Below are 14,322 nucleotides of genomic sequence, written 5' to 3'. Positions count from 1 at the left end.
TTCAAAACTGTCGTCGGTTGATCTCCAGATATATTAATCTTTATAGTGAATTGTTATGTTTTACGGAAAAACTGATTCATCATTGGTTTCCAGCTAAAAATGCTTTTGTCCAGAATTTTTGGATGTGAATAAATAAGAGTCACGATTTTTGATACATATTGCAGTGAAGAAGCACAAACACACAGAGAAGGAACACGCAAAAAACACGGACGAGCGCTGCGTCCGCGATTTTTGCGTGTTGTCTGCGTGTTTGTGCTTCTTCGCTGCAATATGAATCAAGAATGTTACCAACTTGCCGAAAAACGTGTTTTACTCAAGAATTACGATATACAGCGCTCACAACGCTTACGTCAGTTACATCGTATACCATTTAAACAATTTTTCGGCTACTGAGCTCTTATAATCTAATCTAGGAATTTTCGCCTACCGTTTGGCAATTAGCCCTGATCTGTATTTAAAGAAACACTGAGGAGAAATTGAAGTTCCCTGTACAGATAAGGCACTGCGTTCTAGCCACAAGGAGACCACTGCCACTGAAAACAAAACTTTTACGATCTAGAAAATAAATTTAAAAAACAGGTCCCACCATCAGTGGCCAATTTCGCAAATAAGCTACTTGCGGCGACACCGATTTTCAAGCGCGGATCACAGAAGCTCGGTTGCACCACTATTTACTTGAAAAACGGTGCCAACCAGTTCTTTCGCTGTAGACGTTACGAGGTTGAATTTAGTGCCGGGAAAATTTTTAAGATCAATTTTCTAAATCCTATGTGCGTCTTTTTCTGCCACGCAAACGTGAAAACGCAGTATTCGGAGTCCATCTTTCTAATCCTAATGCTACCAGTGTTTCATTAAAAATAACCACTTAGTCGCTAAATTTCATACTAATTACAGAAAACCACTGCCGTCCTTCATGAAATCACTTCGATCGTAAATGTTCTTAAATTTTTGTTATACTTTTTATCATATTACGACCTTGCGCGTTCAAAATTTGAAAAGTGATAGTACTCATGTCTGTTTATTACTTATTGACTTGAGTGCGCTGAGTTGTAAACACCGAGTTTTCTTTGTTGTCGTCAGTTTTTACATGTATCGTTTCCTTGTGGATTATGTGGTTAGTTTACCCATTTTGTATTGCCGTTGCACTTTGTACGTGTTTTCTTTCAATAACTACACGTGCCGTACATGCGCAATTGCGTCAGTTTAGTTACATAGTAATTTCATACTAATGGAAAAAAATCTAACCACCGTTCTAATTTAAGGCCTCCTTCTGGAAAATTTACTGCAAAGAATTTTCTTCATTGTTTCAAGAGCAATATATTCAAACTCAATAAAGTAGGGGGGGGGGGGGGGCTGCTCTATGACACTATAGGTCACTGACGTTGAAAAGACCGCTATGCCAGCTACGGCCGCACCCGGAACCGAGAACATGAAACGCCCGCCAGATCAAGCGGCTCTCAAGGAGCAAACGGTTTATTCCGGATCTACCAAACCACCGGCCTAACTCGGCAGCGTCAGCTAACATCTTGCAGGCGATATAAAACAACTGCAAAGTAAAAGACTTCTGGAGTCAGTTGCCTTGTGGGAGGTCCGCAATGCTTGCTCTCAGAGTGAGTCCTTTCGCCACGTACCGGTCACTCGTGTACCGGTTGAGCGGCCATTATGCCAGGTCACCCTTTCCGCATCGTTTACCTGTGGTATCTTCTTAACTCTTTCATCTGGTAGACCAACTATCGACCTTCCAGCGTTTCGCTCATAAAAATGCCAAACTTTTCTGTACGCAGATTTGCCCCAACTGCGTTGGATGTGAAACGCCTACTCTTCAGGTCTTCTTCCACGTTGGAAAGCAACCAGTAGTCCAATGCGATCAGGTCCAGGCTGAAGTGCTGTAAGTCGGATGCCTGGAAATTCAATAAAAGCCAGCTGCTTTGAACTCGCTTTCTTGTAGTCCGCCATTTTGCAAACTATTGCTCCGATGCCTAGGCCGCCGCCTGCACAATGGTAACATCGCCTCGGAGACAGACAGAAGATGCTAAAGTTAAGGTATAACGTTGAGAAACAGGAAGAGGCCAGAGTGGGTAAGGGAACAAACGCGAGTTAATGACGTCCTAATAGAAATCAGAAGGAAGAAATGGCCTTGGGCAGGGCATGTGATTCCAAGGCAAGAAGCAGGTGGTCCTTAAGGGTAACGGGGTGGATGCCACGAGAAGGCAAGCGTAGCAGGGGGCGGCAGAAAGTCAGGTGGGCGAATGAGATTTAGAAGTTTGTGCGGCTAGAGTGGCCGTAGTTGTCGCATCATAACCCTAACATCGCCCACTGCAGGGTAGAAGCCTCCCCCATGTAGCTACAATTAACCCTGTAAAAACTCATTTAATGACATTCTGTCATGTTGAGCGTTTTAATTAGGACACATTACTGCACGCTTCTTCGCAACGCTGTGATCCCACAGCGACCCATTACGCTCCCGTACCGGAACAGTAAGGACACTCAAAATTAGTAATGCTTTATGAATACCGTCCTTTGCGCAAGAGTCTCATGCGAATATTTCACCCGTCCTGTAATTTATTTATTTATTTATTTCATATACCCTCAGGGCCATTGGCATTAGAGAGGGGAGTGGTTACAGGAAAAAAACATAATACAATAAACTAAATGGGGCTATTATCAAAAAAAGTTACAGATGTGCCTAATCATACAATGTTAGCTAAGGCGTTCTTGAAAAGCTGGTAATCTTTGATGGTTGCTGTTGGTGCGGGAAGGTGATTCCACTCTGCTGCTGTTCGAGCTAGAAATGACTGAAAGAAAGTGTTAGTTCTGCAAAATGGGGCACCGACTTTGTAGGCATGATCTAATCTTGATGATAGGTGATTCATTTGAATATAGTTTTACCGCGGCTTATAATACCTGTTTAAACATATTTCTTGTTTCCTTATCTGCCTGGGAGAGAAAAATAGAAGTTTGTCTGATAAATACATGATACTTTGCATGAGTTCTGGTAGAGAAACGCGGTAAAGAAGACTGCAGAAAACAGTTTAGTAGAAGAACTAAAAAAATGAAACTAAAAACATACATTGTCTGATTTCGGCTGCAAAGCTATAAGAGAGGAATGCAAAAAGGTTTTAATGTTTGCCTGGAAGTCTAATATTCTTAGTCCTTTACTGTGTGAACTCTGCTATTAATGATAATCGAAGCTTATATATTAAAAGTTTTCTTTGCACATTCTCACCTTTCAACAAAGGCATTGTGATTGAGAAATTTATTGGGTCAGGCTTCCGTATTTAGAAAACCATCGTTGGATATTAGTCCCTCTCCTTGAGAATGCACATGATACGTGACCTCGGCGTTCCGTCGAAGTTTTAATGAAGGTGAAAGTAAATCATGTTATTAGGACTGTAAGTATTTGCCGTGTCACCGTAGCTTTATTTACACGATAATTTTGATACGTTGCGTATGGCAAGTAAATTTTTTTCGTATTTCGTTGTATTGAGTTTTAATGCGCATCGGCGGCTCAGACTATAATGCCTATGCTAAGGCCATCTTGCAGAGCGTTAAATAAATTCCCTTCGTTGTTCTCAAATAGCGTAACACTGCATGGCGGAGGAATGTGTAACTCATAGCTGCACAACTGCAGTGCAATACTAGAATGCTCTGCTTCTATTCCCGGTATTGTAGTTACTTACTTTTTCCAAATATTCAATTCTGATTAACACATTCGATTCAATAATAGTATCCACAACCCATGACACATTGTGCGCAGTGGCGGTTTAAACCTTTGCTGGGATACATGTCAGCCTAGTCGGCGTTTGTCTGAGCACGGAAGCAGGAAAATGGCAGAGAGCAGAGATAATCTGATAGGCAAATTTAATTATAATGCCGAGGATAAGAATCAGGTGGATGAAGAGCGGTATAAACTTAGTGGGAAAAGTCCTTATACTGGAGCGGAAAAAACGGGTATGTTGAAATTGAGGATGAGAGTGGACGCGCTTGTAAGCGTTTTTGCTAAATCATAAATTTCTTTTTTCTTGTGTGGGCTTTGCTTTGTAGACGTAACATTAAACTGCAGATCACCTTCTTTGCAAACCTTCGTTTTTCGTCATCTGGCAAACAGAAACCTCTGATGAAGCTGAAATCACAGTTGCTTTTGTTTTCTGTTTATGGAATGATCAGTTTCGGTATACAATTCACTGTTTGTGGATGTTTCAAAAACAATCTCGTGATTTGTAGACCACCAACAAGCGCGGACAATGCCGAACTTTTTTTTTAAGATTCCCTATCATATGTCCTGTCTAACACGACACTATAGTGATGTATTTTTAATGGTTTCATTCACTGTGCTTCAGCCCCGTCACGCAGCGATGTAGTTTTATATGAGCTTACAGGCATTTATTGGTATTTTTGGTTTCGAAGCTTTTTGTTCTCCCGACCTGTCTTTTAAGCAGAAAATAATGCATGTGGCACCCCATAGGTAGTACCTGGCCTTTATAATGCATGTACTGTTGGACATTTTTCACCGCAGCAAGAAACCTAATGAAGCATACGCCCGTAGTAAAAGAGTTGTGATGTCTCCTAAAAGGAGAACGTGACCGCAAAGCGCCTTTCTGCGGAAAGATGCAATTAATTCAATCCTCCACGTGGCCCTTAGGAACAGTGTACTCGTAGCGGGCAATATAGCAAAAACATTGTTCCAGGACGAACGGAGACCTATGAACTACTGCCGGGAGCGGACTACAGTCTTGAAATGACGGCAATATGCAGAAAAGAGTGGAGTACAAAAATTTAGAAAATTTCCCAGCATGAAGGAGCATTGACGAAGGTTGTATCATGTTCCACCACCTTTCTCTATAAGTCCGTTCACTGTCAGGCCTGCCTGATTCATAAGACTAGCGATGGCGCCACTATTGCTTTCACGACGCCCATTTTGTTGTTCACTGAAGGAGCATTATTTTTCTTCAAGAGGGGGGGGGGGGGGGGGGGGAGCTTTGAAGTTTTCGGTTGTCAATTATAACTACATCCTACAGCGGACGTCGTCGGATGACGATGACAACGACGATTCCGGCTCTGTTCACTCATAAAAAGTATCTCATACAGTTAGGCTTACAGACTCCCGCGCACTTAAAAAAAAAGCAATCATTTTCAAAAGTTCATTACCAAAGGACTCTTTTTATTTTGCACAGTCACTTCACTTGTACAGGAGAAAGCAGAGGTAGCAGATTAGGAAGTAGCAGAGTAGTTAACCAGGCTAGGCCTGGTCTGCTACCCTAAAAGGTAAGAGAGGCATAAAGAGACAAAAGGTAACAAAGCAGAGAGTGCACAGAATGGAACGGGGCAGTCTCTGCGTCCTATTCAGTACGGTTACTGCAGCGGTAGCTGCATCGATCTATGGTCCAACGATCTGTAGAGCCAGCATCCTAGGATTTAAGACGCAGTAAAGGCTCCGTTTCCCAGCCGGCTTAGGGCAGTTCACAGTAGAAGGCGCTGACCGTTGAACCGAGGACACGAGCAGAGGAAAGTGTCAATGCTTTTTTTTTTCACGCCAGCAGTTGTGGCACATCCGTGCATACGATTTCGTTCATAAGTGCGAAAACCTAACCGTAGAACCCGTGCCCGTAGCCACCATATCCACCATAGCCGCGGCCGTAGCCCCCGTAGCCACCGTGACCTCCGTAGCCGCCGTAGCCTCCGTAGCCGCCATAACCGCCGTGTCCTCCGTATCCGTAGTGCGCTCTCTGGTTATCGTAATGGTGAGTGATGGCATGGCTGTAGCCGCCATGGCCGTAGCCGTAGCCTCCGTGGTAGCCAGCGTTAACCGCAGCCAAAGCACAGAGGACGAAGAGGGCACACAGCTGAAAAAAATGGGGAAGCCTTAGTTGAGTTCTATATATGCATATATACACTCAAAATTATGGCAATCTAGGACAAGGTCCTAAGAAATGAACATATGGTTTCAAGTCTTATAAGCTATGACGTTCAGTGCACGTAAAAGGCGGCGTTTGTGCAACAGAGGGCTAGGCAGACAGCTAGAGGCCAAAATTGTCTGAGCTTGAACGGATGACACCACTTTCGTCGAGCGACAGTGTTGCCAGATGAAAATAACATCGTGAGAATACATTACTGCGATTTCTCTATGTGACATTACGGTAGCACCTTGCAAGAAGTGTAATTTGGTTTTCTAAGACCCGTTCGGAAGATGACAAACGCACCTCGCGTTAATACACTGAGTAGCTCATCTAATCATTATTATTTGAAAAATTTTGATACAGCTATGGTATTCTGGAACGCTTGAAGAATACAAAATAAAATTCACGGTAATGCTAATTTTAGCGATTCCTGGGGTGGTTGCCAAAGGCTGACAGCAGTCAGAATGATCAGCAACTCTGGATAGCATGTAGAGTATGTCCGTTGCTTTTGTGTTCTATAAAGTCGCGTTAGCGCCAAGGGTAGGCTTTAATGAGTGCTTTTTGCTTGGTGTGTCCGGCTATCCCAGTGCACTAACCAATCACGCGTTTTGAGGATGGAGGCGCGCTGTGCATATAGGAGTGCAGGGAAGGCTGAATGCAGGATAGGTGAGTGCAGTGTGCGCTGACGATGCCGTTCGCTGACCACAGATATGCAGTTTTTGCTGCAACAAGGTTGCCCGAGCCATCAAATTTACTGATATCAGCTGGTAGATAATATAGGTTTTGGTAGGAACGGGTTCCTATCACGGACCTAGAAGCTCCGATCCTGTTTCTTTTGCACTTTCGTGTTTATTTAGTCTGAGATGTTCGTGCTAGTTCGCTTACAATTTTACGGACCTAAGACGAGATAATTGTGGCACAAAATTACCCGTGGTCGCCTTTGTCGAGGATGTCGCCTTTGTCAGAGGTTCAGTAATAAAAAAATATGAGTGCAGAGATTTAACGTCATAGGATGAAAGCAGTTGCTTTGCACTGGGAGAAGTTTAGCGTGATATCGCATTTATCAAACCAAGGAGAAATAATGTAATGGCCGTATTGGAACACATGATGGTCGTCAGAGGACGCGCGGTAAATCACACTGGCATCGGTGAAAAGACGCAAACAAGATTTATATATTAGGTAGCTGAAAGTTCCTGTAGATCAGAAAATACTAAGCACTAACGCGGTAACAACCTCGCAGAACATCAGAGGTACTAGAATTAAGTGTACACTTGAACCGTCTTACATTTATCGTCACCGCTTTCGTCAGCACTACACCACTTCAGAAGACACACAATGAAAACTACGTTGTCACGTATGTGCAACATAGAGCGCTTTTGCCAGCTAATTATTGCCCGCACAGTCTAAAGTGCTATCACGCTAGAACAGTATTCGAGAATCACATGCGAACACAGTTCGCAATTCGGCCCTATTATTGGCATCAACTGTACTATGTGTAGCTCAAGGCATACGGTAAGCGGCACCGCTGCCCTTTCAACGCTGAAATCCAAAGGGTAGCTTGAAGCAATTCGCACTTAACAGCAGATGCCGGTCGTAGAGATCCTCTGCTGGCGTCCCCGCACATGGGGCACAATTGCGGATACTCACGATGGTCTTCATGGCGAACTGATGCCGACTTGATCAAGGTGCACTGTACAGTTCACAGAAGCCTGCAACAGAGTTTATATACTCTCTCGCCCAAGCAAGCCAATCCAGTGGCGGATAACAGGTCACAAAGCAAGCAGGTTTATATACCCTTGTAATAGTGACACATACCGCTTTACGGAGTCTGCAAAAGCCCCGAACGTTTACCCAGAGCGACTCGACATGGTTCGCTTAACACGGCGCGTTCCATGCGCTCCAAAAGCGAGGAAAAACAAAAAATCGCGGCTCAGGAGAGCGGGTTTTCACTTTTCGTGTTAGCTGTCACTCGTGGGCACTAGAAGAGAACGTCCACTCTGAGATGGTTGAAGTTTACTCTCCGACGATCGCTGAATCCTAGGCCTGGGTCGCTTCGCGAGAAGCCATATCAGGAGTCTAGTAAATCTAGCCACCAAATGAACCTTGACCGTCGGCTCTGTGACGCTTTCAGCAGCGTCGACGCGTACACTGTAGTAACTGCTCCCGTTGTGTAGGCAATTTTTCTGACGGATACGCTGGAAATAATGCGACGGAGCTCATAAGAAAGCATGGCGCACTTATAACAAGCAACATGGTTATTAGTGGCAGCAGAGGTAGTAACAGTGGCCGCACTAAAAAAAAAAGTAGTACAAATGATATAGCAGGTGCTTCAGGCAAGCGCGCCATTTAATTCAAAAACTACGTTTCTGGGACGTAAAGACTGCTTTGGCGGCAGAGTAACATTATCGTTCCTGGACATTACTAAATGGTTAATCAGTTTAACTAGTAGGTTGGAGAACTAAGCTCTCCGGGCTAACTTTCATACCAATAACCGTATCCATTATTTATCAATACAAAAATGCGATCACCCCTAGACGCTAAGGCTTCACAAGCTTTGACAATTACACGCACGATTCGGCGTAGTAACATCACTGTTGGTAGACGTGATAAAGGAGAAACATGTTAACTAGTCAGGAAGAAAACTAAGTTCTTATGGCTAACTTTTTAACTATTACAGGTAGGCGCTTAAAATGAATTTGAGATTTGTACTAGGCCAATGCCAACAGGCATCTCAGTTTTCTAAATTAAATAAAATGCGACCACCCTAAGCGCAATGGCTCCACAAGCTTTGGTAATTCTACGCGCGATTCTAAAATCGTGCGCCTGTGGTGAAAGAACCATGACTCCAGCAATGCACGTAACTTAATTGGGCGCATGCCACGTGACCTTCTCTACCCCTCGTCACTCGCCGCAACTATCATGGTGGTGGTGAAAACTTTTATTTCATGAAATAGAGTTTCGGCGCCACAGAGTGGCCCCGCTGCATGGTCGGCGTCCCTAGTCCGGGACACCGCATGACGAGGCCCCGTCTCTCGCCCGTTTCACCAGAGCCCTTTGGGACTCAAGCGAGGAGCAGTTGAGGAGGGCAGTCTCCCATGCCTCTCGGGAAGGGGTAGGGGAAGGGGGAGCTGGAGATTTTGAGTACATGCCCACACCATGTAGAACATATCACAGGTCTCCCAACAGTGCGGGCATCGCCCATCCGTGTTAGGATCGTAATGTTTTATGATTGCAGGGCAGAGTAGAGTACCTGTCTGCAGGCGCCTTAAAGTTCGCTCCTCCGTCTTACTCAGCCCCTTTGCAGGGGCCGGGAAAAGGCGGTGGTTGTCGCTATAATGCGTTATTATTTCCCTAAATCGCAGCAGCGGCTGGTTAGTCTCCGAGCCAGAAGAGCAGGGATGAGGAGCCCGGTGAATAAGCGCTCGGGCAGCCGCGTCAGCGGCCTCATTACCTCGTAAGCCCTGGTGGCCAGGAGCCCAAATGATTCTTTTCGGTGTTGGATCAGTGGCAGTCCGTCTTAGAATGCAAGCAGCTAAGGGGGAGATCTCCCCTGCCAAGTAATGATGACATGCTTTTCGGGAGTCCGGGATAATGATTCTCGAATTGCCGTGGGCGGCAATAAGCGCTATCTATGGTACTTTAAATGGTGATGACCACTAACGCTGAATACTGTCACTTGTGGAAGAAGGCGAGCATATTTTGCACATTTATTCTACAATATACACTCACAAGTCGTACTCTAGTTCTGTTTCATGGAATCTCCGTTTCTTCTGACTTGAGTGCACGGTGGCATGATTTGCTTGTGCTCTGTTGTTCAAAGCAATCGGCCTGTATTAAAAACAAGGTGGTAGGCGTGACAAAAATTTGTTCTTCAGTATGCAATAGAGCACAAATTATCATGTTTTCCTAAAGCTTTCAGTAATAGACAAACCTGCCGCAAAGGAGCGGCAAGTTCCTCTCACGCCCATCGTTTTTTCGCTAATTCGCTCTGTAGGAACGCCGCGCTGGTCACAATGCTAACAGGTTCTGTCTGTCAATTGCCTTTTCCACTTATAATTTGCGCTCAATGCCAGCCAAAGTCACAAGAATACGGCTCTTCCAAAACGCATATCAGTGCCGGCGAACACCCGCCGCGGTGGCTAAGTGGTTAAGGCGCTCGTCTAACGAGACGGAGTATCTGGGTTTGAACCCGTACGCGGTGGCCGCGTTTCGATACAGGCGGAACGCAAAAGGAGCCTGTGTGCTGTGCTATGGCAGTGCACGTTAAAGATCCCCCAGTGATCGAAATTATTCCGGAGACCTCCACTACGGATATCCTTCATGTCGACGCGGCACAAAATTCTAAAGGAGGATATTTCACGGCAGTTGCAGCCTATGAAGACAGCACAGTGGGGGCCGCCGCCACTATCCGAACTAGTTCGCCTGCAGAGGCGGAAGGAGCCGCCATCGCACTTGCTCTGGCCCACTCCACCATTGACACAAACATACCTAACCGAAATTTGCACAGATTCCCAGGCCGCGCACCGCCACTACCTAAAGGGTGTGGCGACGCCGGCAACACACCGTATTCTTACCACGGCCATCTCTCTCGACCGAACGGTTACTCTGTCGTGGGTCCCTGGGCATGCCTCGATCCCCGATAATGAGCGCGTTCATGAGCTGGCCCTAGAAATCTCCTCCCGGACCCCGGATGATCTGGCACCCAACCCTGCACAAGAAGCCCCATCGGTCCTCTCTACATATCACCAAATCACCACATTTTACAAATTCAGCTGCATGACACTGCCACCACCCATCAGTACATTGTCGCCCTTATCCAGCGCCACATGGCGACAATTACAGACAGGCTGTTTTGTTTCACCCCACCGTCTCTTATGCTTCCACCCCACCGTTCCTCTTGATTGTAAGACCTGTGGCGTCCCCAGATCCACACTTTTCCAGTACCTTTGGGAATGTCCTTCCCCAAAGGCAGTAACCCCCATCCCCAATCCCACTCATTCTTCCTGGGAGGCTGCTTTACGGACCGCTCAGCCAACACCACCTAGAAGACTTAAGGCCCCCACACGGCGGCGTGACGTCACGCAGGTCAGATCGTCCTGAAAGTGGGCTTCACCTTGCCCGATACTGCACGTAAGCGGCGCGTTGCCGCAAAATAAAACTAAATTCGCTGGCTCTTTTTACACGTAGGAACTGACTAAAATGCCGTATCTACAGTTATGTACGAAGCTTGGACGGGAAAAATCGCCACGGTTTGTAGCCTCGTGCCTTAAGCAGGCGTTTTGCATGCTTACACATGTAAGAAACAGTTTTCTGACTGATTGGATGCGATAGATTAAAATTTTATCATCACTGTTGGGGATCACCTCTTTGTCACGTAAGTATAAGCTATTCACTTTTCAACCTACCGCCACGATTATAATATAGTTAACACTTTCAGATGTCTTTTGTTTACAGTTTCAAAAGCCCTATCAGGGATGTTATGAAAATGGCAAAATTTGACATTACACGAAACTACAATGTCAAGAGTTCAAGGTGGAAGAAATGAACACTCATAAAATGACACTCATTTCTGCTCAGCAGCAATACAGGGTCGTTTATTATACACAGCTTGACAGTCTTCTCGGTGTACAAGAATACATTTTGGTAAAAGTGCACATAAATGTGATGCACGTCAGTGTCAGAAAAAAGTTGGTAGAGTAACTTTTCTGCGAATACACTTCACTGCTTTGGCACATACTATTGCTTCAAGCCTGCAAAACCAGGCGTGCACAGTTTTTCGTGACACAGAACAGAAACAGATTAGAACACGAGAAACCATCTTGAGAATGTAGGTAGGATGAAGGGCATTTCATTTGACATTGATGAGAGAAAAAGGTATTTTTTTTTTACAAACCATACCGTGTAAACAAAACTGCATAAATGTCACCTCAACTTTTAACAGTTTGAATTTTTCGCTTTGCCGTTGCGGCAAACAACTTGTCATTTGCTAACTTGTCGTTTGCTGCTTTGCACAAGTTGTTTAAAAGGGTGTTTGCTGCTGCACTCAAAATGTAATGCATGACTTGCCGTCTCTTCAGATGGCGTGCTTGTGATGATTATGTTGGATCCAGGTCGGATTCTGGTAATGAAGTTCTCTCCTCCGCATGCTGAGTGGTGGCCGGTAGCCGCCTGGATTGCTTTCGAGATAGAAACTGTGGAAACTGTTTCAGTTGCAGCCCTTTCTTAGGTCTTATAATGACTTTCACGTCGGTCTTAGGTAGCGGTGGTACCCTCCGCGATGGCGCCTTGCCGCCTGTCTTCTCCAAATTGGCCGCTGCGTCCCGTCCGACTGGCGTCTGTAGCCTCCTGGCTTCCGCTCTGGCTTTGTTTTCTTCTTTTGCTTGTTTGAGCTTTTCTCGTCGTCGCGCCCTGGCCCGCATAACTGGCGTCCAGTTATCCGCGCCATCGTTGTCGTTTTCCTCCGCGTCCGTGTTGGCGTCGCTCGCGCGTTCCCGGCACGTTTCGGTAGAACTTTCGTCCTCAGAAACTTCGTCTTCCATGTGAGAATCCTCGCACTGTGAATCCTCGCTTTGCACGCCCTTGGGAGCGTTTCCGCTCCCGCTTGGGCTAGCGAGCATCCCTCCGTCGGCTTCTGTCTCGGCGCAAGCGCCGAGGTCTAGCGGAGGCCTTCGTCTCGTTAGGCTTAGCTGCCGCGGGTCGCTGGCGAACTTTACAACTCGATAAAAAGTCGCAAAATTGGCCTACCGTTTTGAAGTTGGTATCCAGATGCGTCGGATATCTTGCTTTCCTCGCACACCAAAAATTGTTAGGCCACGTCCGTTTTAACCTGGTAAAATTAGCCCACAATGCGGGAGGCGGTCCGACATGCGTCCGCTCCCGCCACAAGGCTAGCGTTCCATCCGAGTGAGGATCTGAGCTTGGTGACGTAGACGCTTGTGCGAGGAGGCGACGCGGGGGCCTTCAGTCTTCTAGGTGGAGCGCCCAATGGCCAGAAATGGCTGGTAGATCGGGCTTTACGTGAAGCACAAGCCCGTGGACTCCTGAACCAGTAGGGGACCACCCCGGAAGATTTTTTTTTGTAATAAAGTTGTTTCCATCCATCCATTCTACGGCACCTCTTACTTCTTTCACTCCCACTTTCCTCCCTTCCCTTACAGTCTGGTTCAGGTGTCCACCGAGATATATGAGACAGATACTGCCCCCTTTCCTTTCCTCAAAAACCAATTTATTTACCCTTGAACATGACAGTCGTCATGGTGGCGCTTTCGTCGCAGCAGTTTTCCACAATTTTACTGCGTTTTTTTTTTTTAGCCGATGAGGGGACTCTAGTAAAGCTTCTATGGTAATTCACTCCCGCCATGCTAACGCAAACTCCAACCACATCATTTTTTCGAAAAAAACAAACTTGCGCTGCAATCTGCAGGATTAATCCGACATTATTCCGTCCGTTCTTAAATAGCTAATTGTTCTGTCTGGCATCTAACTACCGTAGGTTCCTTCAGCGATATGAATTTCATCGCACTCGTTTGGTTTTGTAGACCCTGGTTGAGGGTCTGGTGTTGGGACCGGGGAAATTGATACCCCCCCTTCTTTTCTAGCACATGTTGCGTTGAGTTTCTTCGAATTTTTACTGTTTTGTAGCTGTTTGCTGCCTTGCGATGGGTTCTCCCCCCCCCCCCCCTTTTGTGTAGGCACCACACTGTGCCTTTCTGATACTTTGTGAATTGGACTATGTTCAACCCCAAAAGAGTAATTTGTCTCACTGTATGATCTTTTGTTCGGAGCAGGCTCCCCAGTGTATATATGTGTGTACTGAATTATTTGTTTGGTTTGTACAAAATAAATTTCTCTTTGTGTCGTTTCCGCAGCCCCATTTTTAGCAGGCTTGCCGCAGGTTTCCACTGAACTCCATGACGGCCTTGTGGCTGTGCCAAAAACAGATGAAATCAAGGAGGCGTTGGACTCCATGAAGCGAGGCTTAGAATTTTGGGATAGTGTGGGCCCTATTTTCTCGGAAGTATTAAATATATGCTTTACTCAGCACGTATTTCCTGAATCATTCAAAAGAGGCCGCATTGTCCTTATTCCTAAAAAGTCTCCTATGTCGACATGTCCGGCAGATTGGCGCCCTATCACACTGCTAAATTCAGATTACAAAGTATGTAGTAGCAAAATTACTCGTTCATCGTCTACGAGCTCTCCTCCCGTCACTTATTTCCTGCCACCAGGTTTGCTCCATCCCAGCCCGTGAAATACATAGTTTATCTTCTGTAAGGCGAGACATCCTAGCGTATACTTTACGACGGCGCGCACAGGGTCTTCTTGTTTCCCTTGATCAGTAAAAGGCGTTCGACTTCTTAGAGCACGAGTACATTTACGGGATGCTGGATGCTTTCGGCTTCCCACCTTCTGTCGTGCTTCTCAT

At 45.8% G+C, this 14,322-nt stretch overlaps 1 protein-coding gene across 1 annotated transcript; it reads right to left on the bottom strand.

Annotated features, from left to right (window-relative positions):
* Positions 1–5,144: 5,144 nt before the first annotated feature.
* Positions 5,145–12,779, bottom strand: LOC149329112 (uncharacterized). The gene is made up of 3 exons (XM_089560112.1): positions 12,642–12,779; positions 7,545–7,606; positions 5,145–5,843 (listed from the first exon to the last, which is right to left on the bottom strand). The coding sequence occupies exons 2-3, from the start codon at positions 7,554–7,556 to the stop codon at positions 5,586–5,588; spliced, it is 270 nt and encodes an 89-aa protein (XP_089416238.1). The 5' UTR covers positions 7,557–7,606; positions 12,642–12,779; the 3' UTR covers positions 5,145–5,585.
* Positions 12,780–14,322: the final 1,543 nt, after the last annotated feature.

This window comes from Amblyomma mixtum, chromosome 9 (genome assembly GCF_055824585.1).
Source record: "Amblyomma mixtum isolate Tamu chromosome 9, ASM5582458v1, whole genome shotgun sequence".
NCBI lineage: Eukaryota > Metazoa > Arthropoda > Arachnida > Ixodida > Ixodidae > Amblyomma > Amblyomma mixtum.
Note: the sequence above shows the minus strand (reverse complement) of the source record. Positions and strands in the feature narration are given on the sequence as shown.